General features: G+C 41.0%; 4 protein-coding genes across 5 annotated transcripts in view; 1 reads left to right on the top strand and 3 right to left on the bottom strand.

Annotated features, from left to right (window-relative positions):
- Positions 1 to 2,964, bottom strand: part of dennd4c (DENN/MADD domain containing 4C) — a 31,199-nt gene extending 28,235 nt beyond the window's left edge. The window contains exon 1 of the mRNA XM_079371360.1: positions 2,582 to 2,964. The gene's annotated coding sequence lies outside the window, so the exon portion shown is untranslated. The remainder of the gene's footprint in view (positions 1 to 2,581) is intronic.
- Positions 2,965 to 4,256: 1,292 nt separating this feature from the next.
- Positions 4,257 to 10,769, bottom strand: haus6 (HAUS augmin-like complex, subunit 6). Of its 2 annotated transcripts, none has more exons than XM_079371916.1 (16): positions 10,293 to 10,769; positions 9,999 to 10,094; positions 9,815 to 9,893; positions 9,504 to 9,636; positions 9,229 to 9,376; positions 8,301 to 8,363; positions 8,173 to 8,230; positions 7,793 to 7,966; positions 7,446 to 7,642; positions 7,164 to 7,293; positions 6,866 to 6,968; positions 6,711 to 6,774; positions 6,206 to 6,347; positions 5,985 to 6,083; positions 5,510 to 5,645; positions 4,257 to 5,372 (listed from the first exon to the last, which is right to left on the bottom strand). In XM_079371916.1, exons 1-16 carry the CDS (start codon positions 10,436 to 10,438, stop codon positions 4,666 to 4,668), a joined length of 2,475 nt encoding a protein of 824 aa, XP_079228042.1. In that variant the 5' UTR covers positions 10,439 to 10,769; the 3' UTR covers positions 4,257 to 4,665. The 2 variants fall into 2 exon arrangements, with proteins under 2 accessions (XP_079228042.1, XP_079228043.1); XM_079371917.1 differs by having other exon boundaries at positions 9,229 to 9,373.
- Positions 10,770 to 11,392: 623 nt separating this feature from the next.
- On the bottom strand, positions 11,393 to 17,150 carry plaa (phospholipase A2-activating protein). Its single transcript, XM_079371851.1, has 14 exons — positions 16,773 to 17,150; positions 16,086 to 16,279; positions 15,842 to 15,942; positions 15,520 to 15,640; positions 15,089 to 15,256; positions 14,792 to 14,927; positions 14,413 to 14,582; positions 14,161 to 14,312; positions 13,856 to 14,075; positions 13,692 to 13,757; positions 13,538 to 13,609; positions 13,273 to 13,380; positions 12,416 to 12,586; positions 11,393 to 12,097 (listed from the first exon to the last, which is right to left on the bottom strand). Exons 1-14 carry the CDS (start codon positions 16,919 to 16,921, stop codon positions 11,529 to 11,531), a joined length of 2,397 nt encoding a protein of 798 aa, XP_079227977.1. The 5' UTR covers positions 16,922 to 17,150; the 3' UTR covers positions 11,393 to 11,528.
- A 585-nt stretch (positions 17,151 to 17,735) lies between these two features.
- Positions 17,736 to 24,207, top strand: zdhhc21 (zDHHC palmitoyltransferase 21). The gene is made up of 8 exons (XM_079371475.1): positions 17,736 to 17,817; positions 18,434 to 18,612; positions 18,752 to 18,850; positions 19,008 to 19,119; positions 19,434 to 19,572; positions 19,920 to 20,036; positions 20,724 to 20,767; positions 21,163 to 24,207. Exons 2-8 carry the CDS (start codon positions 18,459 to 18,461, stop codon positions 21,293 to 21,295), a joined length of 798 nt encoding a protein of 265 aa, XP_079227601.1. The 5' UTR covers positions 17,736 to 17,817; positions 18,434 to 18,458; the 3' UTR covers positions 21,296 to 24,207.
- Positions 24,208 to 26,218: the final 2,011 nt, after the last annotated feature.

The raw sequence follows: 26,218 nt of genomic DNA, 5'->3' as shown, positions 1-26,218 counted from the left end.
CGGGTCCTAATGACTGAAGCCAAACACTTCCGCTTTTCCTTCCTGGCTCTCTGCGGGTCCATAGTTACACTTTACAAAGATCTGAGCGTGTGATTGAAGAGGCAGGTGTGCTCACAAGACAGACTGACACACTTTGAGTGTTTTGCTGAAACTGTGTCAAAAAAAAACAACCATTTCCTGCACAGCTGGCAGGGGCAGTAACAGGTAGGTCATGTTTCCCCACAATCTGACAAGAAAGTAGGGCAAAGACAAGTTAAAGTTTCCCACCGAATGTGACCTCCTGTGACTTGAACCTACCCCCCGCGGGCTCGGTTTGACAATGAGAGGCGGCCGGGGGCAGCGAGGCTAGGCTCAAGCAGAAAACGTCACAAGACTGCCTCCCTCCCGGAGCGTGACAGCCCCGCAGACAGAGAGCATTCTTTCCACTCCGAGGAGAAGGGAGCGAGGGCAAACTCATTGCCCCTTACTGCCCGCCTGGGACTAAACCAGCGTGGACTCATAAGGCCTACTGGAAGACAGGAAAGAATAAAGAAAAGACAGCGAAAATGAAGCAAAGTACAAGGGTCAGAGAAAGGAAATAGGTAATCTGAGAGGGTTTACAAGATACTCTGCAAGGTTTTCTCTAAAGTTGACTTCCTTAAGTTAATGTGTTCTCAGCCATGCAAACAGGAGATTAACTATGCAAATTCACTCAAGTGTTTCAGCTAAGTTTGGCCTCAACAGTAATAATAATAATAATAATAATAATTGTAACAATAGTGTCAAGAAAACTTGACTCGCCTCGAGACAATTACTCCCTCTCAGCCAATAGGATGCTGTATGTTCATGACAGTGAATCCCTATATGGAGGAAGACACCTTCACCTAAGTCACTAAAATAAACAGGTAATAAATATTATTCAGTAAAATATAATTTTCTGAAGAAAAAGTTATGTTTGTTTCACTTCTGGATGGAGGAGTTGAATAAGAGCTGCCTGATTTATTGCAGTTTCCATATTATCAGGATGGAGGGGGGGGGGGGATGTTTCCTGAACGACTCGTTTCCAAGTCGGTTAAACAGAAATTCAAATTCAGACTAACCGACTGGTGCAAAGGTAAGAAAACACACCGACACACACGACCTCACACTCATCAGAGTCGAATTTGACTTTGCAGAGGCAATCGCTGAGTCCTTCCACAGCCCGTCCCTGCAAACCTTTTCCTTTCCTTGGTCACCTGACGGAGCCTTTGGACGAGCAGCCCTAGTGACAAAGTGCAAGTTCAATGTACCCAAGGCACAGTGCAGCAATGACCTACTTTATACCTGCCCGCCACAAGCAGTTAGCAAGAGGCAACATTTGCTCCACTCCCCTTTTCCAGCCGCTGTCAGGCCAAGGCGAGGTCAAGAAAGAGATTTTTCTTCCCTGTTTCCACATGTCAGTGGTTCATTCCTGCAACTCTGCAAAAGTTATTCCAACCATTTACTCCCTCCACAAGTCGTGATTGTTCTCCTCTAGCCTGACATTCTTCCTCCCGTCTCAGTCGGTATAACGCCTCAATGAAACCGTAACGAGCTCAGTGGAAGAGGAAGTGCCATCCTTGGATCTGCTGGGACTTGTGCCTGCACGGCTGCCTTAACAGGAACATCACATGCGTGCCATGATTCACCAGAAAACGCTGATGGGAAGCAGAGTCCTCTGGAGGGGAAGACTTTGCCGCTGGCTGGCGAACAGTCAAGTGCAGAGGTGTAGATATGGGCGCACCTTGGCATCGAATTTAAAAAGGCATCAAGTGCTCGTTCAACACATGGCCATAAAACAACAGCAGAGGGTTTGTTACACAACTCTCTGTCCTAAAAGTAAGGGTCAAACAAATGCAGAGATGGCATATTCACACACACACAGAGAGAGAGAGAGACTCTGTGTGAAAGGAGGCCACATGCCCAGAAGCAAGTCAGATTAACGTTTCTTATCTTGGGGATAGTTTGAGTGTGCACAATTCCCTCGCTGAAGTTTTGAATTTTAAATGTATTTTTTTAATTTAAGCAGGAAGCTGTGTTTGTGTGTGTGTGTGTGTGTGTGTGTGTGTGTGTGTGTGTGTGTGTGTGTGTGTGAGAGAGAGAGAGCAGACACCTGCAAGGTTAGGCAAGCTCCAGGAGAGCAGAGTCTGATTATCTGGCGTCAAGGAGGGCCAGGAGCTCACAAAGCAGAGGAGGAGGAAAAGGAGGAGGGGGGTGTTGTATTCCCCCCAACTGTTGCATCCGACTCATAACTAGGTCAGCTTCCGTGCAGGAAATACAAATCACCACGGATAAAAAGAAAAAAGGAATATCCTCCTGTGATCAGCCCCTTACAGTGTGATACGTGGCTGCCTGCCTCTCTAATAACACACAAACACACACACACACACACACACTCACGCAGGGTGAAGTGTGGAAACAGCGCGCAGCAGCTTAACACCAGGAACATGTCTATTCAGCGGAGAAGCTTACTTAAACACATTTAATGACTTCTTTAATAGTTACAATACTGTTTACAGTTCAAGCAAATAACTCTGTTTAGTCTCATAGATCTTTATATTAAAAAAAAACATGCTCCACTTACCAGCTGTTTACACTGCAGTCCGAGACAATGTTGACATGAAGGCAACTCGCTGTTTTGACCCGCTTGATATGTTCCGTATTTCTATTTGTAGGAAACTGCTGCAGCTGAGATTCGCTTAAAAAAAGCCACTTAGAAATACTCCTGTGAAACTTTGCTCCACTTCTTCGCCACACTTTCATCTAAAGTTGTCGGCGGAGGAGGCAGGCGCCATGTTTGTGTCTGAGCTGATAGTTTTGTTGGTGAGCTTTTCTCCGTGAACGTCTCTCTCTCTCTCTCTTTCAGGCTGGAACCGCCCAGAGAAGAGGAGAGGCTCCGTCCCCCTGCTGTATCTGACAAAGAGGTTGGCCTCTCCGGGGCGCGCTGTCAAGCGCAATGGCAAATAACAAGCAACTTCCGGGTGGTACTTTCAAAGTAAAACTGTCGGCATAGTTTTAAAATATTCCAACAACTTATTTTGAGTTGGGTTTTTTTCTTTTTTTTTAAGAGTATCATTTTGTTTTTTGTTGAAATGAAAATATCTCATGCGACCCTGAAACACTTGTAAGGCCATGTGAAGGAAAGCACGAAATTGATGATAAAAATAAAAATTCTAAAAAAACCCAGTCCATTAACACTTGCTTTTTTTTAACATATGGAGAGTTTGGCCGTAGATAAGTAAAGTGTTTTTTTGCACACTCAAGCTAAGGAAATTCTAACTGACCTGTCCTATTTCACTGAGAGACTGATTTTATCTTGATTTGATTTAATGATTACAGTCGCAGTTTTCAGAATCAGATCAATCACTTTTCTTTATAATACACTAGAATATCAAATGGTAAGTGTATCGTCAAGTAATTTAAAAAATTTTTTTGATAAAAGGTTGTAGGCTATAAAGTATTATCAGAAAGACCATACCTTGAAACGATTAACGAGTGTTTTGTGTATATAATATTTCAGTTACAAAGTGTACAGTATCAGTATGGCATCAATAATTGCACGGTTATTTTAAATAAGTCTCTTTTTTTCCAAGGACAAAGCAATTATATCCCAATACATTTATTTAGCTCATGGGGAGCTTTGTATGACTTCTAACAACCACAATGCTGAAGAACTACTGTCAGTAGAATGCAGTGTATTTTTTATGCATAATTGTCGTTTAAAACTCAAAGGTTATGTTATATGCTATAACAGGTTTCATGCATCTATTTTGGATAGTGAAACATTTCATAGCTTCTTGAAAGAGTTTTTTTTCCGAAGGGCTAATAGGTTTACATTTTATTGTGAAAGGGCTTAACCTGAGTTCCTCCACTGATGTTTATTCCACCTTGACACATTCGTTTGGGTGTTTTGCAGTGTCTGACACCCCCTATCTACAGCTGAGAGCCATTACATCGGAAAAGCAACAGGTGCGTGAGAAAACCTTTTAATTTGTATATTTACATAATTCTTCAGTAATGATGCAACATGCTTAAACTGGACGTTTTGTGATTAAACTCATTAAACAAAGACAATATAAGGAAACATGTTTGACACATTTGCAATATTTGGCATCAGATTGGGATCAATAAAGTACATCTATTGAGTTACGAACGCTACAATACTGAGGGTTTGTGGTGTGCAAAACCAACTGTAAATGTGATTCAACCTGCAGTATACACCCAAGAAAACAAAAATCAAGGAACCCTGAACATTTGCGTTATATTTTTATTTAAAATGTTTATTTCAAAGTATCACAACTACTACTCTAATCAAACCAACAGCCCTTTATTTCTCTCATATCTGAGATCAGAAATTCAACGATGATAAAAGTGCAATGTAAAAGGAAGGGGGAAGATTCAACAGGCTTTGTTGAAATGGACCAGCATGGAAGACTTGATGCTTTTACACAGGAAACATTGTGAAGCTAGGAAATGAAAATATGTACAATAGCAAAAAAAACAAATCCTTTTTACAATTTTATTTAGCAGTTCATGTCTACTTGTTAAAATGAAAGTAATTTACTTGTGACAGGTTATTACACGTCGATGTGCAAACTTAAAAAAAACAGAAGTCAGATATCAGTTTAAGACAGTCAAGGTCGGAAGAAGGGATTCTCTGGAATGCAATTAATACTTCATGTCATCTATTGGAGAGAATGTGATCAGTTTTGGGAGACCGTACTCCGGCTTTTTGGGTGGCGACGGTGTCTCCAGTGTGTCTAGGTCCAGTGAGAAAACATTGTCTGTGGCTTCGTTTGACTCAGCGGGCTCCATAAGCCAGTCTTTGTCCAAACTTGGGACGACGTGACCCGTAAGAAGACACTCAGGAGTTATCTTCCTGCTTTCCATTAAGGAACCGTCGGCACACGCCTGATGACTCAGCTGAAGTGTAGCGAGTGGCGACCGCTTCTCCCGACTCTTAAAGAAAGGGATCAAGAACTCATCTTCGTCCTCCTCACTCTTCATGTCGTCGAGGCTCAGCAGACTGTCACAGCTCGGCATCTCGGGCAGCGTTTCGTGCTCGAGGCTGAACTGGACCGCACTGCTGCCTGTGCCGCTCGGGCTGTCGAGGGCCTCTGTGTTGAAGGTGTCCCACAGCAGAGCAGTTTTCACCTCCTGCTGGCTGCCGGGGGGGCTGCTGTGGCTCGTTGACGTCGGGTTGATATTGCACGTGAAACTCCTGGAGGAAGAGTCTGAGCTCAGCAACGCATCGCGAGGTGAGTCAACCGAGGTGAGTCGCCCAATCACACTGTCTTCAAATGTCACTGAATGGCCCATCTTCTGAGCTTTGTCTTCCTGAAGTGCCTTACGCCAGGAGTTCTTCACATCCATAACTAAAGAAAAAATATATATTAGAAGCTGACGGACAATGTCAGCTCAAAATCAGATTGCATTTTACGAGCTAAGGTTCAACTCTGAATTCTTAACCTAAGGTTAAGGCTGAGAGCTGATGAAACAGAACTTGACTTACTCAGGCTCTCGGGTGTTCGGTGCAGCTGCTTCTTTGTGGAGAAGGGATCTCTATGAATAGTGTTCAAAAGGCTCTCCAAGTCCAACCCTCTGACCCGGCCGTCTGTGGGACTGTCTGTAGTCACAGCGTCTGCAAACTGACACACAGTGTTATTGATTTAAGAAGAAAATAAGGAATTGCAGCATTAGCTGGTTGTTAAAAACACACAACTGCGCCCTGATAAAGCCCTGCTGTCATGACTCTGTGCATAGCTCGAGTAGCACCGCTCATCATCACACACAGTGAGCTCATAACACACAAAGCACTAATTCGTCCTGCTGGTTATGACGCCACACATTGCCACCGTTGAATCTGTTATTAGCTCTCAAAGTGGATCAATTTCGCCCCATCATGCGGTCGGTGCAGATGCAGAGTAACAAAGGTTTCGATATCCTGCTTTGAGCGGCTATCAAAAGGTTAACGGTCAGTGCTTTACCTGGTCAGCAAGGTTATCACACTCCAGATTCAGTATTTGAGCCTCGTGTCTTGACGAAGGAGTCTTCGGTTGAACACGGGCCGTTTTCCTCACACTGGCCTAAAACAAGAACACCTTTGTTAAGATGGCTTTATAAGGAATTTATGCACAGACATTCAAAAGGTCGGGGGGGGCAAAATGCACTCGATTTTAAAAACAAAATTCTGCAGTTCAATATGGACCTGAGGCGGTGGTACTGAGGGAGCTGCGACAGGAGGAGCTGGAGGCGTGTCAAACAGCCAATCAAGAGAGGTGTTTGCTTGCGATGACGCTACAGGGGCGACAACAGGACTTTCCATCCTTTCAGCTGCAGTAGGGTAAGAGCTGACATCAAGACAATAAGTATGTTTTGTTAAACATGCATTTTACACTCTTCTCAACATTACAAAATAAATTAAAAAAGCCAAGCCCAAACACTGAGTCTATCAAGCAGAGACACAGATCCTCTGCTTCATAAACTGGCCAGACATTTGAAACTTTGTCGTTTAAAACTCATGGCGGGTGTCCGCTCCGTATCTGTCCGTGGCGATTTCCCTCAATTCGCCACGGTCATCAGAGAGCGCTTATGCTGTAGGGAGGACTTGTGACGGACAGTGCGTGGCTCAGCACTGCCAATGTATCTGCCTCCCATTTAAACACAACAACAACAAACAAGACCTTAAGCAGGAAGGAAACGGGTAACGTTACCTGCTCTGGTTCAAAGAATCGGCAGGTGATCCTTCATGTGATTTCATCTCTGCAGGCTTCAGCTCTGAAAAACAAAAGCAGCATTACAAGACAAAAATTAAATGTCATAGATCCCATTTCAAAAAAAGTAAATAAAAATGATATAATTTGCCCACCAAGAAGTGATGCAGGGAACTGGGAGAAGACTCCTCTTGTGTAAGTCGCCTCAGCAGCTGGTTCAAAAGACAGTGGAGCCATTGGTGAGAGGAAGCCCAGAGCCTAAAAATCAGCAGGATCAGAAAGTTAGCAAAGCATCGACAGTGAAAAAAAGCTCTTTGATTTGCAGAAACACTGATTTACTGAGACCGGGTTCAATATTGCAGCAACAGTACAAAGTTACATGACTTTACTGTTTATGTGTTGAGGTTGAATCGATCAACCAAAAAAAAAAAAAAAAAAAAAAACACAACTCACAGGATCTTCATTTAGAAAAGATACAAGCGGTGCGTCTTTCAGGGTTTCCAGCCACTTCTTGTCCCAGGCAGCCTCCCACTCCTTGATATTACTCCTAACCTCAGGAATTCCTTCCTTAGAAATGCTCTGCCTGTAAGAATAAGTCATTATCAGACTCAAAACCACAAATACTTGAGGGTTATTTTAGTTCCTACCGATATATCAAGTAATGCTGCAGCAGGACAGGACAGGTTGGAGACAGTGCATCCTTCAGTAAAGAGAGCGTGGGGGGTCTGTGGTTACCTGATGAGGTGGAGCTGCTGCAGCACACGGGCCATCTGCTGACACTTCTCCTGCAGATGCTCTGGACTGAGCCGGAGCTTCGGCGCGTCAGAGACCCGAGACCGCTCCTCTCTTAAGAGCTGCAGCGCGTGCTTCGTCAGCTCAAACACGCACAGGAGGTTCAGCTGGCCGGCCTCGTACACGTTGCCCGAACTTAACTGGGAAACAGGAAGCGTCACAATCAGTTTAAAAAAAAAAAAAAAAGTTCAGATTGAAAAGGGTTTGTCAAACTGAAACTACAGACTCAATGCGTCTGTATCAAACTTTACGTGGATAGAGACCACATCAGTTTACTCATTTCCCCTCACCTGGTGCGGGAGCCGTTCAATTCTGTCCAGCAGCGTCCGGGGAATTTTGAGGACTTTATTCGTTCCATCCAGTATGTGTCGGTCTACGTCCCCCTTCAAAACACTTTCCACCGCCTGCTGCTCCTCTTTTGTGGTTGACAGCATTTCATCAACGGTGGACCAAAGGGAGCGTACCTTGAGAGCACCAAATATTGAATGTGAGCTCTTTGAACATTAAACACATCTCCGTACTGATCAGCTTCGTTCCAAACACTTCTTGAAAATCTTATTTAAAACAGGTATGAAATCAGTTATCAGGTCTGCATAGTCTTATTAGTCCAAGAGGAGTCGAATCCAGGTCTCGGAATTGAGTCAAGTTTGAAAACTTTAACATGACTTACCTTTGAGGTCTTCTCAGCCGTAGACGTTTCCTCTTCTGGTGGATCGCTGCTGAAACGCCTGAAAGTGAAAAGTCTCGTTAACAATCCCTAAAACACAAACGACTCAAGAAAATAAAAGTCATACATACTTGAGTAGCTCATCGTATTTGGCGCCCTCTTCTCTGGCTTCCTTCTTTGATTTCACAAGGATCCTTTTAAAAAAAAAAAAAGAGGGGGAAACAAAACAAACGGAGAAGCTTTCAAACGGACCGAAAAGTAGCAGCATGAAATTACCGTTTAAAAGCAATGGCTGATAAAGGCAGCAGCGGCTTCGCAGCTTGGTCCACTTGATGGAGCCGAGCCATCGTTACTGAAATGTGTTTCAGCTGTGCTGTGTCAGCTGCAACCAGCTGACCCAAATTAAGGTACGAATGAGTCGTTTCACACTGACAAGGCCTCAAAACATGACACCAAGAGCACTGATAAAGAGTTCAAACATCAACGTTTCTAATGAAAAAGGTTATTTGTACATGTGATGATGTTCAAAGTAAACGCACACACAAAAAAGAAACATCAGAACAGAAAAGATGAATTCTTGAATGATATTCTCATATTGTCACTTTTAACTGATCATGAGCGCAGTATGCCTGTTGTTCCTTGACCTTTGACCTGTTTGCTTGTATCTGCTGCAGACCATCACAAACAATACTGATGACAACATGGTCACCTTGGATATAATAATAAAAAAAAAACTGCTGAGCTCTCCAAAGATGCACATGGAGTCTTACAAACTGCAAAATTAAGCTGTAAATAGAAGGATATTGTGGTACAGGGAGTATTGTAGTTAACATCAGTTTATGGAAAATTCTCCATTAAATTAGCATTTGCAACCAGTACTTTCTCTTGCACGTTTGAAATGTGAAAAAGGTGACATTGAGTGGTTGTCTATAGGTCTCTAAAACAAAGGTGTTCTGTATTGAGAGAGAGACTTGCTCGGAACAACCTGCTTCTACAACTGTAAATATAAAATAACACAGAGGACTGTAGGGGTGCCAATCTGGCCGTTGAAGGACTTACTGGGCTCGTCTCTGGTACTCGTGGAGAAAACGATCCTGGTCCACTGCAGCTTTTAAAAACCTGGAATGGATCGGACTGAGTCGCTTCACTGCCACGTCAAAGGAAGAAGCCGGCATAGCAGCACCCTCTGGAACCCAGCTGCCGTCTGCTGATGACAATATGATGTGATGCTAACTTGCATCTAATGAAATACAACGTGATGTGGCTATGCTGATCTACAAGTTTTTCACATGAGCTAATGCTATCAAATGAAAAGATTTTCTGAGTGAACGGACCTGTGGTGAATGTCTTCATTTCCTGCAGCATGACGTGATTGGCCAGATGAAGCATCAAGCTGACAAACTTGGGGCCTCCAGGTGACAGGAACAAGGATGCTACTACTTTGGATCCTGCATTTGCAGTTTCATCCTACACAGTACCAAAAAGTAAAAATAAAAAAGGTCAACTTAGCACTAAATTTAGAGCTATACTTGGTGACAGAAGCAGCATTTGGGGATTTAAATAGTTTAAAAAGGAAATATGGGGTTCTGCGTGATTATGATGGAAAAACACCCACATGGTGAGTTCACAGCTGCTGCTTTCTTACCATTATTTCTCGTAGCCAGGCACAAGTAACTTTGCGGAATTCAGCATCTGCTTTGTGATTCAAAACCGGCCAGCAGTGCCTAACACAAAAACAAAAACTTCATTATATTCACAAAGGCCGCTAGATAAAATCATTTAAAGGGTTGCCAATGAATGTCAATAGTTGGTAATCCATTTTTCTCTACCTGAATCCCTCATTGAATCGTGCTGGGTTGAGTCTTAACAACAGGAAATGTGTTACTATATAGAAGGCGTCCTTGTTTGGTTTGTCGAACATATTTCTGTTAACCATAAAAATAAAATTCAACCAAGTTAGACTGAAGCTAAAAAAAAAAACAAGAGTGATGATGAGTATCACTTCATCTTCAATGTAGTACCATTCAAAGGGACGTTCATGCTTAAATGTAAACGGGGCTCATTCAGTTAGGCTATATTACACACACTGTATTCAAATGTTATCATCAGTAAAGCTCACTCACGGTCCCAGGTTGATGTGTTTCACGTTGATGTTGGTTTTACCGGCGATTGACGACATCTCAGAGTCCGGTTGAAATCCGAGCCCGAGAAGAGCAAACCACAAATACTTTCCATTTTTTTTCTGCAATAATAACATTGGGTTCGCCATTGTTTTTTTATTATTCGGAGATGAATCCGGCGATGTGTCCGGCAGCGACTGATCAAAACGTCATGCAGATAGCCAGCTAGCTACAAAGTTTACTGTTAGCGAGCCAACTTAGCTTTAGAGTTTGTTCTGAGTTTAAACACAAACATTTAAAGAAGCTATTTTTAAATTAACACGCAAGCAAAACACAGTAATATTTGTTTTAACTATCGGTTCAGCTACATTTAGTACAAGTCCACATTTGTTAAACCTGAGTTCATCCAGTCAGGAGCATTAGAACTACAAATAACAACGCTAACCGCCAATTTTTCCAATGAGCACCCGGATGTTGTTAACAAGTACTTCCGGTTTGCGAGCTTTCGACTCGTCTCCGTGCTGGATGCATGTTCAGGGATGTAAAGATAAAGGTTCGAGATCCCAAACATGTCAAGTTTTAAGTTTAAATTGTGATGATGCAGTTTAATTTGGAGTCTTCATTCAGGCAATATAAAGTTATCACAGACTGTTTGAACTTTCAGAGAACTATATAAAATAACATGTACACAAAAGTCATTCATTTTCTGAAATAAATCTGCTCCATTTGCAGTAGGCCTACTACCTGTGTGACAAAGCTTAAGAAAAAAAACATCAATTGGATTCATGACAAATGGCGCTGCATATTCCCCCTTCTGTCCCACCACAAAAAAAAAGATTTTGATTGCAGATCTAAATGAATCACACAGATTACCTACTTTGTAAAACGGCGAATTTCGCCAAATGGTGACGACTTGCACCCCTGCAAATGAAATGGACTTTCCTCAAGCTCAGCTACATCATTGTTTTGTATCTTATACAAAACAGTTTACTCTTCAAGCCATCTGAACGGCCACAACAGTCTGTTATCACAATGTACCCGTAGGTCCAAAAATGTATGCATCTATTCATCTTATCTACATGTGACACAGTAAGAACAAAGGCTTTTCTCATCCACATTTTTCATTTCTCCTTTTTTATTGCAGAACATCCAATTATTTAAGTCTCCACCATAACTGACAAAGCAGATCAGAATAATAGTAAGAAACAAGTGCTCTTTTTTTCTTCTAAATCATTTACATCATTGTAGTTCTTTTAAAACTAGCTGGCAGCACTCGGCCACCTTAGACGGATCAGACACTGACAAGTACTTGGATATTTGAGAGTTGACCCCCAGGGAGCGAGCCAGGTCCTTGGCTGTCTGGTCTGAGGCCACCGTTGTTCCCAAGGCCACCAGCAACCTAAAAACAGCCTCCTTGTCTTGAATGGTCTCCAAAGCTCGGCTGGCCACTGACAGGCACTGAGCCTTTGCCTCCAGATCTGGTTGGATGTGCAGGCAGCTAGCGTAGTTCAGCACCAAAGTGGCCAGGGCAATGTGGATGTTCTTATTACAGACAGAGGCCAAGTCAGCAGCGCGCGATAGCACCGTTTCACGCTGAGTTAGGAGGAGAGCTCGGCCGTTCTGACCACTAAAGCAGTTACACAGAGTCCGCAGGGCCAGCATCTGGTTGGCAGGACGCCCCTCGGGCCTCATCAGGCTCAGCAGGTGGTTGCACAACTGGACTCCCTCTGCCTCGCCACAGAGGCTCTCATTAACCTGTGGGTGTCTCACAGCCAGCCTCATAATGTCCAAGACAGGAAACACAATGTCTAGAGTCAAGGGAAAAAGAAACAGGAGGTTGGTAAGGAAACGGTTTGGAACTGAAGAACTCCAATCAAATGTTTTTTCTTCTTGTAATAAAGAAATTAAATTCAAGTCTTTAAGATTCTTACATTTCTAATAATGTTTCTCACAGTTAGTAGGGCTTAAGAAGGGAGGGACAAAGAAGACATGCCTGTATTGGCTTACTGTGGTATTCAATTGAACTTATGTGCTTGAAATTAAAAAAAACATGATTGAAAAAAAAAAAGTCAAATACATTCAAACAGAGAGGAATAAAACCCTAAAAAGAAGGGGTTCGGTTGTACCTTCTGGCCAATGTGAGGCCTTCCAGAGCAGGTTGATCTGTTGAATAGTTAGGGGAGATTTGGAGGAGCTGGGCTCACACACCGACATCAGCAGCCTCTCAACACTTTCCAGGATTTCTTCAGAAAGCTGGTGCTCCTGAGGGGCTCCTCCATTCAGCTCCTTCAGCTTGGCTGTTACGGGGAAGAAGAGGTTGTTCAAATGATGTGCCAAGTAAATGTAAAAAAACATTTTGGCCCAACAAATTATCTGAAACTAACTTTAACTTTAACTCAGGGTACATAAAGGTACTCTGATTCATCAAGGCTTTGGTTTATGGACTTTTCCCATGTCCCAGCCCAAGGATGGCTCCCGTGCCGCATGTGGCTCTTAGCCCGCTCGTGTGTGTTTGTGTTTAACAAACGCTGTACTTAGCTGTCATTGTGTTCAAACAGTGAACGCTGCCATCCCTCTCCGGAGCGTGCCACTGCGCCCAGCTCCGTTTCAAATACACGTCTACTTTCGACCGTGTACGCCGCAGGCACGCGCCAAGCTGGACGGAATATGACGACCCAAATTATGATTTTCACACATTCTGTTGGTGTGGACTGGACGCTATTTTGAAATTGTTACGTTTTTTGTTTGTTGGCTTGATTAAACAGAGTTTGTGTGTGAGACAGTGCACACAATGACTGGCCTGTGGTCGTCGTTAGTTTTAAGTCCATTTGGTCAATATCATGTTGGTGTGTGACATTTACAGTAACTGTGGCTGGGCAGAGGTATGCGTCTGTGTGTGACGGTGGGAGTGGCTCTTCAGTCTCTGACTGGTTGGCCATCCATGTCCGAGCCACGTCACTAAAAAAAAAAAAAAAAAGCTCACCAATGATCTGTGGTGTGTTGGCCTGCTCAAAGGTCACACCATCAGTCTTGGGAAAGTAGATGTTGGTTGTCTTCTGTCTAATCGCCGCTGAAGAGTAGGCACCTCCTCCTGCAGAACACATAGCAGTACGATCCAACAAATTAAAAGCACAGCTGCTTTTCGAACATTTTTTTAGAGAAATGTGTTCATAGCTCCACTACTTAGCAGCTGCTTAGTTTATTACTTCTATGTGCAAAATGAAAACATTCCTTTAGTAATAACTCACCTGTGAAGGGATCTGCTACACCAACAGGAGCGCTTGGGTTGGGACCAGACCCTGGGATGTAGCGACCGGAGCCTGTTGGTGGGAACTTAGCCATGAAAAAAAAAAAAAGCATCTCTTGTGGTTGTAAGATCATCTTTAAATGAGCATAGTGTACCTGTGAAGGGATCTGCTCCAAAGGCCGACCTTTCATCAGAAGCCCCAGGGATGTACCTCGCCCCTCCTGACAATTTAGAGACAAAAACATGGAGAGAAAAATGCATATTAAGCCTCACTGTTATTGATTAGAAAAAAATGTAGTATTCATTTTAAAGGCCTCACCAGTGAAAGGGTCGCCACCAGCCGGCTGCGCTGGACCCACCACATGACCTTTGGTGTTTTGGATAATAAAATTGGCAACTTGGTCGAGGAACATGGGGCTGAGATCGTTCTTCTGCAGAAAGTTGTGGGCTGTTAGCCAGGGGTCCTCTGCCACGTTGTAAGGCAGCTTCATGGATGGCCCTCCCTCGTTCACATCGATGGTGAAAACGTAGTCGTATTCCTGTGGGGAGGTGAGGAGTCTTAAAGAAAATGTTTTAATGTGTGTGGGCTCATCATTGGCCTTGTTAGTGTCCTTCTGGTCGTACCTTTCCTTCATACATCACACTCTTGGAGGTTTGTTGATTGGAACCTCCGACGACATCGCCGATTTTCATCCAGCGGCCGTCGCTGACACTCCACTGGTATGCCTCCACTTTGTCGCCCTCTTTAATCAGCCGTGTCTGTCCGTCACGATTCCCTGGAGGAAATATTTAAACATGTTTTTAAAACCCACCGATGCCATCTTGCAAGGTGCCGTGAAACGTCGAGATTAAATTAATGGACGCCTAGTTTCTAACCAGGCTCGTCAAGGTGTTCTCTTCCAGGAAGGTCCTCCACTTTGATGTCTCCTAGATCGCCAGTCTTTGGGTCAATGGTGGTTTTGGAGAGTTCATCCTCGAAGGCCTGCAGGTCCTCTATGCTGGCCATGCGGTCCTCGACTTCAGTAAACACGCGAATAATACCATCACTGTGAGCAGAGGAGAAACATCTGGGTAAGTAAATGTACTCCTGATCCCTGCTTTTCCGATTACCTCCATTTGGGACTAAAAGAATGATATCATAATCAAAGCTACGGGTAGATAAACACGCTATGTCGTTTCACTTATTGATATATTAAATAGGAACATTACACGATGGATTGACCATAATTTAGCATGCCGATTGCAGTTCTTTTACCTGGCTCCAATGGCTATATCACCATTAGGTAGAATGCAGCAGCACCAGACAGACTGGGCAGGCAGGCGGATAGTCTGAGTGCACTCTCCCTTCTTCCATATCCTCAAAGTCCTGTCCTCTCCTGTGCTCACAAAATCTTGAGGGAAAAGCATCAGTCTGAAGTCAGAGTGAGCCAGTTACCATCTTACAGGAAAATAAGTGGATGCCGATTGAATAAATAAATCAAGCAGCAGCTGTCTGTTACACAGGCATTGCCAAGCTCTTGTTCACTTTAAATATTAATATAAATGGACAAACCTTGGCCATTTGGGAAGACAGCCAGGCTGTAGATGTAGTTGGTGTGGCTGTAATAGACCTGTACACATTCACCCGTCACCAGCCACCTTCTGATACTCGTGTCGTTGCTACAAGAGAAGAACTCAGCGTTGCTGATCACTGCTAGTCCTCTCACACAGTCTTCATGACCTAAAATTAAAGGACAAGTGGAATCATGGGTTTTAAACTAAAGATCCAGGACTAATAGGCACACGTTTGAATAATAATGAGTTTAATACATTCATATTACTAGCTGACATAATAGTCAGTTTTCACAGAATAAATCATGTAATTTGGTGTTGATTTTTAAACTACTATTACTGCTGATTGCACTCCTACTCCATCATCTATTTTTTGTCTCATCAACAAGAAAGCAAATTAACCACCGGTGTTCATCACCTTAAAACTCTCACCTGTGTAAGTCTGCTCACATCGTCCAGCTTTCCAAAGTTTGATGGTCTTGTCTGCTGATCCAGACAGCATCAGACCTTGTTCAGGTAAGATGACCACTGCCCACACTGCTGCAGAGTGACCCTTGAGAAAAGAAATACACACATTTTGCTGCCTCATCCTCCAGAGTTATATCTTAAACAATAAAACTGACACATAGATGGAATCAATACTAAGGCAAACGGTTCACATTTCTTGCACATTTAGTGTCTGGGGTGGGTATTTTGAAAAATGATCTTAAGAAACACTCCAGTAACTTGTAACAGAGAAGAGTATTAAGCCTACCTCTAAGGTCATCATGCACTTCTCATTGAGCCACACTTTGGCTGTAGTGTCCCAGGAGCCACTCAAAAGAGTCCCAAACTTCCCAGAAGAAAGGGTGCAAACTGAGGAGAAGAAACAATGCATGTGTGCATAAGTAGGGACAGGACAGATTTAAAAGAGGTGGCATAACGACATACAGCAGATCAAATAAGATGTGTTGTAAAATGAATGTATCCAGGGTATATTAGAGCACAATTCAATTCACCTGTATTTTTGTGACCCTTCAGTATGAAAAGGGGCTGAGGCTGGTCCAGTGTGAAAACACAAATGTTATTGTCGTTTCCACCTGTGGCGATGAGTCCTCGAGGATATGTCTCACTTGGTGCAATCATGCAAACACAGGATACGAAATTGGAGTGTCCAGACATACAATGCATCTCAGTGTAGCCTCTGTCGGGGCTGTCAAGGGGAAAGAAGACAAGACAAACAGTCAATCAATCAAATTTATTTTTATAAAGAGCATTTAAAAGTGCTGTACATGAAACAAGAGAGCAATACAGAATAAAAATCAAAAAAAAAAAAAAAACAGGTTTTGTTAATAAAACAGAGGGAACAAGTGAGTGTTGTCAGGGAATGTCACAGTAGTAATTTAACTAATACAAATTAGAAGAATAAAAGTGGTGAACTTTAACAACCACTCGAACACCCGAGAGCTGCTGCAGTTCAACAAATGACAAAGCTGATTTGACTACACGTTAGCAGCGTGCTAAATTAACTGCTAAAGTAAACACGAAAATACAACCTGTTGTTAACTTTAAAAGGGAGCTGCTGGCTTACTGGCCCAGAGCGTTATGTCAAAATAAATGTCATTACAACAAAGTTACTTCAAAACGAAATAAATGCAAGTGAAACCCCGTCCATTACAAATCTACAGAAGGCTAATGCTAGCTACCTTGAGTTTGGTACCCAGACTCTTCCGGTTCGGTCTCTGGACACCGACACGAAAGCGCCCTCCGGAAAAACAGCTGCTGCGAGTCCTCTAACGTCCATTTCATGGCCCGGGATGGAGCACCTGAGTTTGTACGAGTTGGATGATGCCATATTTCCCGTAAAGCACAGTGTAACAATCCCTGTAGTGTTGTGCTAAGCGGCGTTGCAGTCAACAAACACCGGCCGCTAATGCTAGCGGAAGTCAGATGACGGCACTGACATAAAGCATAAATATGTATAATTTTTTTTTTTTTTAAAGAGAAAAAAAAATAAAAGGCATGTTGAATCAAAACATTATAGTTGAGATGTTTATCCTTAAATAAATTATCAATACTTGTATGAAACAAAGGTAGGTCGATTTATCGTCGATCACCAGCAGTTGGCAGCAGATAGCTGAAAACAAGCTCCCGGAAACGAATTGGAAATGATCGAGAACTACAAAAATGAAAAATAAAAGCTTACAGTTTTCCTGTTAAGAGGTTGTTGTCAAATCATCCTTTAATTACACTATTATTTTAATTAATATGTTCATTAAGGAATCTGATGAAAAGGGGGAAAAAACAGATTTTTGCGGGGGATTCAATCAACATTAAGCAATATTATGAAGGTCGAATTTAACTTTGTATGAGTTACATTCAATCTTTGTAAGAGTGTATTGACAAAAAAAGACAAGACAGTGTTGAAACATAATGATATAAGTGATTGCTTGATAGGGAGTGTCTTATACATATTATCTATGAAACTAAAAATAAAATATCTTTACTAGCCAAATAAATCTCAAGTAGCTCATGCCAATCCCACCATGTCAGGGATCTATGATGTTTTACTAAGCTTGTTTTTGTGCAACTGAGAATAGTCAATCCGAGAAGACTTTTATTTTTTTAAATCATAAAACGGAAACGTGTTTTTTTTTTTTTTATATATCAGGTGGCAAAGCACTGTTCCTCCTGTCCAGCCCACAGAGGCTGGGATAAGGAAGTAACAACACTGCTACGATTTCTGAAAGGGTGAGCTATCAACAGTATTTATGTCCATTGTAACATATGACATCGTGACATAGAGTAAACACAGAGTAGTGTACATTTTGTTCGACAGCGAATGAATGAAATAAAGAGTGTTATCTCACAGTGAGGCTGTGGAGCCAAGCCCATCGCGCCTGTCAGTGTGATCTGTGGTAGAAACGATGGAGCAGGCGAGGATCAGCAACAACAAGGTTATAAGTGTAAAGCAGCAGGGTTAAATGTGTTTCCTGGCTTGATCGAGCCTTTGTTTGTTCGTTTTTTAACATAAGGTTGTCAAGGTTGGGCTTGTTTACAGACACCTGCTTTAGATCATTGTAATAGGCCTCTGCTGAGGTTTCATCTCGTGTCCATTTTCGTAACAAAAAAAAAGTGCGAGTATGCCCTTCTTGTCATTTAAGATAATCCTATTTTAGTAATGCTAATGGGGATTTAATGCAAAGGAATTGTACAACAACCACAGATGAACGTGTGTACAGTGCATGAAGCATTGTGAGACAGAGGAGAGGAGGATTGAACACATGCTAAATGTAGTTACCCCTGTTCCTGTCTTTTACCTGGAAAGTTACACACCTTTTTTAAATGGAGATGTGTTTGACTCTAGGTTTCCCCCTGTAGTCCCAGCAGCCATGAAGCTCCGTCTGCACTTTGTGGTTGACCCCATGGGCTGGCTGTGTATAAGCATGGTGTTTGGGATCTGGCTTTACAACACCTTCTTTATTCCTAAACTGGTTTTACTTCCACACTACAATGAGGGACACATCCCTTGGGCTATAGTTGTTTGTGAGTATACTTGTTTCAACTTGTCTTGTACAAATTATTTGTTGCCAACTTAAAGATTAAAAGTTAAGATTGTTAATTGTTACTACGGGCCAGGTACTGGCATGTCGCACACCTGCATAAATATTGTGTATTCCTTCAGGTTATTACATAGCCTCAGCACTCTGCATAGCAGCCCTATTCAGAGCTTCCACGGCAGATCCGGGCCGTCTTCCTGTGGACCCCAAAATACCTCACTCTGGTATGGATAGAGAAAAGCACATCTCACTCCTCTCAATTCTTCCCCATTTTTAGAGCCAAACAATCATCTATTATTCTTCCACTCAGATTGTGCATGTTAAGCTGTTCACCATGTAATAACCATTAATATTTTTTTAAATTATATTTATTTTTTACAGAGCGGGAGCACTGGGAGTTGTGCAATAAATGCAACTTAATGAGACCTAAAAGGTCCCACCACTGCAGTCGCTGTGGCCATTGTGTGCGCAGGATGGACCATCACTGTCCATGGTACGTGACACACACACGCACACACACACACACACACACACACACACACCTACACAGGGTTTTTTTTTACATCTAAGTTTTACCGGTTGAAATGTTGTAGTAGTATGTATGCCAGTATGTCAAAATAATAAATAGGATGCAGGTCAACATTTGTCTTTTAATAACTTCAGAATATTGTTCACACATATTATACATCTTTGAAAAGCTGAAGATATAATTCTTGTTGTTTATTACTTTTTTACAACTGTACATAAGGTCAGAGAAGTGTAAAAAAGATATATAATGTTATGAAATACCTGTTTACTTCCTTCCAGGATCAATAACTGTGTGGGAGAAGACAACCACTGGCTCTTCTTGCAGCTCTGTTTCTATGCTCAGGTCCTTAGTTTGTTCACCCTGGTGCTGGACTTCTGCCAGTACTATTACTTCCAGCCGCTGACAGGACTAGATCAGGTACATTTTACAGGAATTTCAACAAATAATACCCTTAGCTGGAAAAAGGAAATGCTCTTAAAGCGTACAGACTACATTACAGATGACTCCAACTATTCCCAGTACTGGTAATATAATAAAAGATAATAAAATATGCACCACAAAGTCAAAGTGTACTTTACCCTCCCTGTATGATCCTGAACCTACTTTGTGTAGTAAAGTGGCAAACACAGTTAAATGTGGTTGTAAAACTTGCACTTGTTAATAAAGAAATGAATTCAAGAAAGAACAGGTCATGACACAGGGCTTTAAGGTCATATTTGAAGTCTTAACACCAAACATGTTTAAATTCTTTGTCCCTCTGCCAGGAGAAATTTACCACTCGCCATGAACTGGCACTGCTGCGCGTCTCAGCGCTCATGGGTTTAGTCATGTTTGGTGGCATGACCAGCTTGTTTTACACCCAGATGACAGGAATCCTCTCTGTGAGTACTGATTAATGACTTATAATTGTTTATCCTCTTTCAAATGACATATCTTGCTGTGATTGTCGTACGGATTTCAAAGCTCTTAATGTTCATTTGGACTTGGTAGGATCTGGAAAATCAGCATGATGCTACTCATCGACAGTATCGTCTTACTTTTCTGTCCTATTGATAGCAGCGTTAGTATTTTAAAGAACACATCTAGCAGCAGCATACAAAGCTTCAGATAGATGAACACCACATCACACACAAAAATAAAACAATCAGTGCCAGTAATGCCGCGATCAATAGAAAAGAAAGCCGAGAGAATGCCTTGGGTCAGGATGTGTATGTGAGCCAACGTCTGTAAGCCATCCAGAGATATTTCGCAAGCTTTCATCAAGAGTTTACTGAAACAGAAATATTTGAAAAGTCTATATTTAGCCTCCACGATGAGGTGGGGGAACAGGAAGCTTTGATTTTTTTTTTTAAATGAGATGAGTCAAGATAGAGCAATCTTCAGGAGCAAGATATTATTTATTATACAGGAAAACAGAGCAGCGAGGAAATCTTATAACCCTGAAAGGCACAGTATGTAGATTCCGCCACCAGGGGGCTCTCAATCAATACAAGAACAAATGTTTTCTCTGCTACTTGCAAAATTTAAAAAATATTTAATTTTCCATTGTTTTCTTTGTCCCCTCACAGGATACAACCACTATCGAGAAAATGGCTAATTTCTCTAACGAAATGTGAGTGTGCTTCACTCTGTCTGTTCTTATGCTTTTAATGTGCAAATGTACTGTGTTTTTTATGTTGCTGTGTATGAACTCTATTGTGTTGATTAGTTTGCTCTTAGCATAGTCACGCCTTTATTTTAAAGATAGTGGATAGAGTCAGAAACCAGAGAGTGAGGAACGACTTGCGGGACAGGAACCACAGGTTGGATTCACTGAGCTACCGACACCCTGATCTTTAAATTTTAAAGTTGTGTTTTTTATCTTTCAGTTCTGGAAGGTGCAGCTGGATCTGCATCATATTGCTATCTTTCAGAAATATGAAAGTGGCATCAGACTAATCTGAAACAAGAGAACTATTCTGTAAATGTTTACAAGTGTTAAAATGATTGCCTGTTTGATGATTACAGATTTGGCTCAAAAAGGTCTTGGCAGTGGGCACTAGCTGAAGTTTGCGGGACTCGTTGGAAAGTTCTGTGGCTCATACCGCTTCGTAGCAGGCAGCCGCTCCAAGCAAGCCACCACTTTCGCACCCACGTGTAGGTTTGTACCACTATAGCATCTCCTACCTGCACAGATGGTAGACGCTGCCATGATGAAACACTGTATACACACGTATGAATCCATCTGCTCGCCTTCACCGTCCGCTTTGTTTTTGCTCTGGGAACTTGGCAACAGTTTTGGTTTGTCAGTGGATACTGTAAGCTTTTTTTTTTTGTTATTTTCTTTGCCTTTGTTTTTTTGCCTTTACTCTACAAGAGCAAGACTGGCACTAAACAAGGTAGAGAAACACCTACGGATGTGATTGGAAGATTCTTTTATACTCACTGTGACTGCCACTTTCAGTGTATTGGAAACCGCTTTTAATGACTTATCGCCTCAGAAGGATGGACATCGTCATCTAAAAGAAGCTGACTAAAGGAATCCCCTCTCAGGTTACTTAAAGAGCCTTTACTACTGACATTTAATCAACAACAGTTACTCCGGTGTGTCTTTCAGAGAGGCTATTTTATTTGTATAAAGTTTGTGCCTTGTTTCTTTTAAGTATGTCTTTTTTTATTTGTCATGCACAAGAATATTGTTTGTGCTCGATGTTTTCCAGTTTGAAAATTTGAATCCTGAGGGGATTCGCTGTCAAAAGCATTCCTTTAATCGATGATCCATTGAGGATTTGTGAATGTTTTTCTGCATTGATCTAAGAACAATTTATTGATGTTTTATGAAGCATGGCCACAGAGCAAAGTTTATAACTTGAACTCAATTGAAAAAGGAATCTTTTTATGCTGGGTATGAAGATGTATAATAGCAAACAGAAAGTCTAAAACTCGCAATCAAACATTAGAAACAAGTTTCTACTGTTAAGCTTACGTTTCATATATATCAAAATTCAATTTAGATGTACAATCACTTTTTCTGTTTTTGGAATCGTAATGAAAAGGGTTCGAGTTTCACATACGATCCTCAAAGGATAGAAGGGTAGTTTTACTTTAAAAATTAAAGTTTAACATTTAGGAAAATACGCGTTAGATTTAAACAGTATGATACCATACAACACAATTTATCGTCCACCTTGGGGAGACTTATCTTGCTTCCTATATTTAGCTGCCTCCACAGTAGTATTAATAACTAATTGGAAAAAAACAACAACAATAAGAGCAAACGATTCACATGTAAAAAGAGAAGCTTATACTTATGAAGATTTTCAGCTCTTATGCCATACATCTAGCTAGCCAAAAATATATGTAGCTTAGCTTAGCATATCAGATATACAAATCCTGACAAAACACAACTTATTCCAATTGAAACAGTTTAAGCCGTTTGTAGATTTAATTCTTTATCCTTGGACAAGTGATTTTGTTATGCTAAGCTATGCTAACTGCCTGCTATGTATGTGTAGCACTTAATCGTTCTAAAATCGATCTAAAAATGTAATTTGTCTTTTCGAAACAAGACAGGCAATACGTTTGGGTGTATTTTCCTAAATGTTAAACTGTTCTTTAAAATGAGCCAGTTTAGTTTCAGTTTGCTTCTTTAGGAATGAATGGTTTTGAAAATGATCTTTAATTTGAAATTTTCTGAAATACATACTTCTTTTAGTGCTGCAACTTTTATAGTTGGTATTGAATGTGTCTGAGCAAGTGGCTTTATAAATGCTCAGCTTTACCCAAAAGCTAATTAACATTGATCTATGGGAAGTGACACAGCTATTACAAGCTATTTGTCACAACACTGCGTATATATTTATGGTGGTTTAGGCTATAACCCTGTGGTATAATTGATATTTTATGGAATTCTTTAACAGGATACTTTAGAACATAATTCAGTGCATAATAATATTAGCATAGCATGGTGGTTATTGTCTATAAAACTTGGCAATACAGTGGCTATGTAAACAAGGCTTACCATGTGTGGAGATGTCAAAATATCCAAGTAGTTTTAAGTGCCTTTCTAGGTCTTCTTTTTACTCTCACGTTACGCTATCATTATGTCGATCTCCATGAAGCCAAAGACCTGGGAAATTGATACAATAGTCTGCAAGCATTCAGTAAATGCATGTTTCACCAGATTTTAAAGGTAGCGGTTCAGTATTATGCACTGATTTTCACATAATCTGTTTCACTAAATCGATATACTCTTGCGAAAACTTTGTAACTCTTATTTATTTTATGTGAATCCTTTATTCCTACCATATCTCGGATATCAGATGGTTTGTAGTTGCATGAGGAAGTTTACGATTTTTTTGCTCTGTGGTTTTTATAACTCAGATTCAGGGTTTTCGGATTGTGGTTTGAATCATTGTAAAATTGTGGTGGGCAATTGTGTATGCTTGGTGTTAAAGACAGTGGTACTGAAAGATTACATTCAACCTTTTTTTTAATTTATGTTTTTGAAAGCAATAAACATTTTGTGTCAGTAAAGCCATTGTTGATGTTACAACTGTAGTGATAATCCAATGTATATTGTAAGTTTAAGTTAACACTTCTACAGCTGCTGTGAATGGTTTTACAATGTTAGATTCAGCCTTAACACTGAGACAGAAAAACACAAAAGGCCTGAGTTTGTGTGATTGGAATCAACAGCTGCAGGAGACTGACAAAGTGTTTTGTATAGATGGGTGCTCACTTACTTTCCCTCGTTGTAGTTTATGGTGTCCCTCAGGGCTCTCAGTTTGAACCTCTGCAGTTTTGTTTACATTGTTCATCTGCTGATTACAGAGTATGTCCTCAAGCTTTATTTTGTTTCATTCAGACCTCAAACAATGGCATAGTTAAGTTTTGTGAATAAAATATAAATACAATATATCATAAACATCTTATCCATTTCTCTATGTCTAGAAAACGTATGAAACATTGTCAGTTGATTTGTTTGGAAAACTACAAACGGGGGTCATAGAGGGAATATATATCATATTGGTATTCATACTCTTAATAAATTAGATTCTGTATACTTTTTGAGCCAATTGTTTTCTCCCTTTTTAATTTTCTTTCATAATCCCAGCACATACAATTATGTATAGGTACAGTAATTCTCAACATCCATATACAGTACTATACTTTATACTACGAAAGAAAGTCCTCATTAGTAGAAAAGCAAAAAATGTGTGCGATTTTAGCTTTCTCCATCTTTAAGTCAATCCATTGTTCTTTAATTGTGTGGCACCAATTCATAAATAATTTTATCTCAAAACACTTAAACAAAAAAGAACATATAGAGAGTGTATATTATTTACAAAGACCCAACAATAATCCACCATTAGCAAAACACTTGGCAACATTCAGCAAGGTAACAGTGGCACGAAAAGACTGCCCTTTTTAACAGGCAGAAACTTTCAGCAAAACCAGACTCGTGTTGTACAGCCATCTGTCGCAACTCTTGGTGGGCTTTTAAAGTGGGATAGAGAGATGCAGAAAGAAAGGAAACATGACTTTAAACTTGCATACAGTCTTGTGACCTGATCTTTGCATGATGTCAGCTCTGGGTTGTTATGGTGTGATGGACAATGGTAAGTATTAGAACATCTTTTGGAAGAGTAATGCAAAAACAGAAAACAGATTAAGCAGATTACTTCCTCTTGTAAATTACAGGGTCTAGATACATTTTAAGTATGTAACCTCAAACTGAACAACAGTGATGCCTCTTTCTTTTTATAAGATGATTTTTCGGGCTGTTATGCCTTCATTTGGATAGAACAGTAGGAAATCTGTGAGAGAGAGAGTGGGGAAGGACATGCATGAAAGGAGCTGGGCTGCTCCCTTTAAAGACTATAGTCTGGGTCATGACATAACTGCTAGCCCATTTGCGCCACAACAAGAGTGATTCATCTGTATTTTCTAGCACACTTAAAATATTAAATTGAAAAAATAGCATTGGCTGATAAGTGTAAACTAGTATGTCGATAGACTCATTGCCAATTTTCCGACCTTAGAGTTGTTTTCTGCTCTGGACAGCATGACATTTAAATCCTCTCTTTGCAGCATAACAATCAGACTGCAAGCATGGTTTATCTGCTGGTTGTTTTTCTGAGTATATGTTTCACAATAAGAGCCCAAGCAGCAGTTCTGGTCGTTTTCCTGAATAGAATGTCAGTGAGGCGTGTGTAATGTGTGCATGATCCGTGAAAATGAGCTGTGTGTGTTGTCTTAAAATGGTAACATGTTCAAAACCAACACCTAACACAAAGCCACCACCCACACCAACAAATACTCATACATGGTATTGCGCCGGAGCAACTCCAATCTACTTTGAACTTTACCAATAAAATAATCTTTGTTCATGTCCTCCAGGGTCTGATGGTAAACGGAGAGACGAGGGCAAGAATTATTTTATTATTTTGTTAGCTAAATAACTACTGACTGTGAATGTATTTCCAGAAACTAAATATTTGTAAACTGAGGCCTAGTAGTTATCCAGTAGTGTGAGAAAGTCCCATGTGAATCCATACATTTTCTCTTTTGTGACCTGAACAAGACAAAAAGGAAAACACGAATTTGACAATTCTTTAAATAAATAACAATTTCAGTGAGATATCGCTCCTTTTTTCATGGACCCACCAATTCTCTGACACATTTTTTCCCCTTTAATTAACATTCCTTAAATACACTATCAACAAAAAAGAACTCTTTTACTACCATGAAATAAGTGTCTCTCAGCTCCCTGAAATTGTCTACTGAAGGACACGTTTAAAAACCATGCAACATTATGGTCTTATGATAAATTGCCCTGCTGTTGTTGTTCTGAGAACATTTAGCATTTTTGGTTATTTGTTCAATGAAACAAAGAACCTGAGCCTGGGTTAAATTTAAGTAGTCAGTTTGGACTTTGTCAGAGTCAAATTAAAAGAGTCCAGCGTAGATAATAGCAGCCTGCAGCAGCCCGGGTTAAGTGTGCTCTTAATCTCTGGTAATGGTTGGTCAACTGCACTAATTAAATAAGTGGCCACCTGCTACTTTTACAGTCTATGACATC

This window comes from Symphodus melops (genome assembly GCF_947650265.1).
Source record: "Symphodus melops genome assembly, chromosome: 20".
NCBI classification, from domain to species: Eukaryota; Metazoa; Chordata; class Actinopteri; order Labriformes; family Labridae; genus Symphodus; species Symphodus melops.
This window is presented reverse-complemented; position numbering and strand designations above follow the sequence as displayed.

What these genes read in the sequence shown, in the direction of transcription:
- haus6 (XM_079371916.1), bottom strand. Translation starts at nt 10,438, where the DNA reads ATGGCGAACCCAATGTTATTATTGCAGAAAAAAAATGGAAAGTATTTG. An exon ending in CGATTCAATGAGGGATTCAG is followed by an intron (nt 9,894 to 9,998) that starts GTAGAGAAAAAT and finishes TTTTTGTGTTAG; the next exon opens with GCACTGCTGGCCGGTTTTGA. An exon ending in GTGATAACCTTGCTGACCAG is followed by an intron (nt 5,646 to 5,984) that starts GTAAAGCACTGA and finishes ACTGTGTGTCAG; the next exon opens with TTTGCAGACGCTGTGACTAC.
- plaa (XM_079371851.1), bottom strand. Translation starts at nt 16,921, where the DNA reads ATGGCATCATCCAACTCGTACAAACTCAGGTGCTCCATCCCGGGCCAT. An exon ending in GAAGGGTCACAAAAATACAG is followed by an intron (nt 15,943 to 16,085) that starts GTGAATTGAATT and finishes TCTTCTCCTCAG; the next exon opens with TTTGCACCCTTTCTTCTGGG. An exon ending in GTGTGATGTATGAAGGAAAG is followed by an intron (nt 14,076 to 14,160) that starts GTACGACCAGAA and finishes ACCTCCCCACAG; the next exon opens with GAATACGACTACGTTTTCAC.
- zdhhc21 (XM_079371475.1), top strand. Translation starts at nt 18,459, where the DNA reads ATGAAGCTCCGTCTGCACTTTGTGGTTGACCCCATGGGCTGGCTGTGT. An exon ending in ATGGACCATCACTGTCCATG is followed by an intron (nt 19,120 to 19,433) that starts GTACGTGACACA and finishes ACTTCCTTCCAG; the next exon opens with GATCAATAACTGTGTGGGAG. An exon ending in AGATGACAGGAATCCTCTCT is followed by an intron (nt 20,037 to 20,723) that starts GTGAGTACTGAT and finishes GTCCCCTCACAG; the next exon opens with GATACAACCACTATCGAGAA.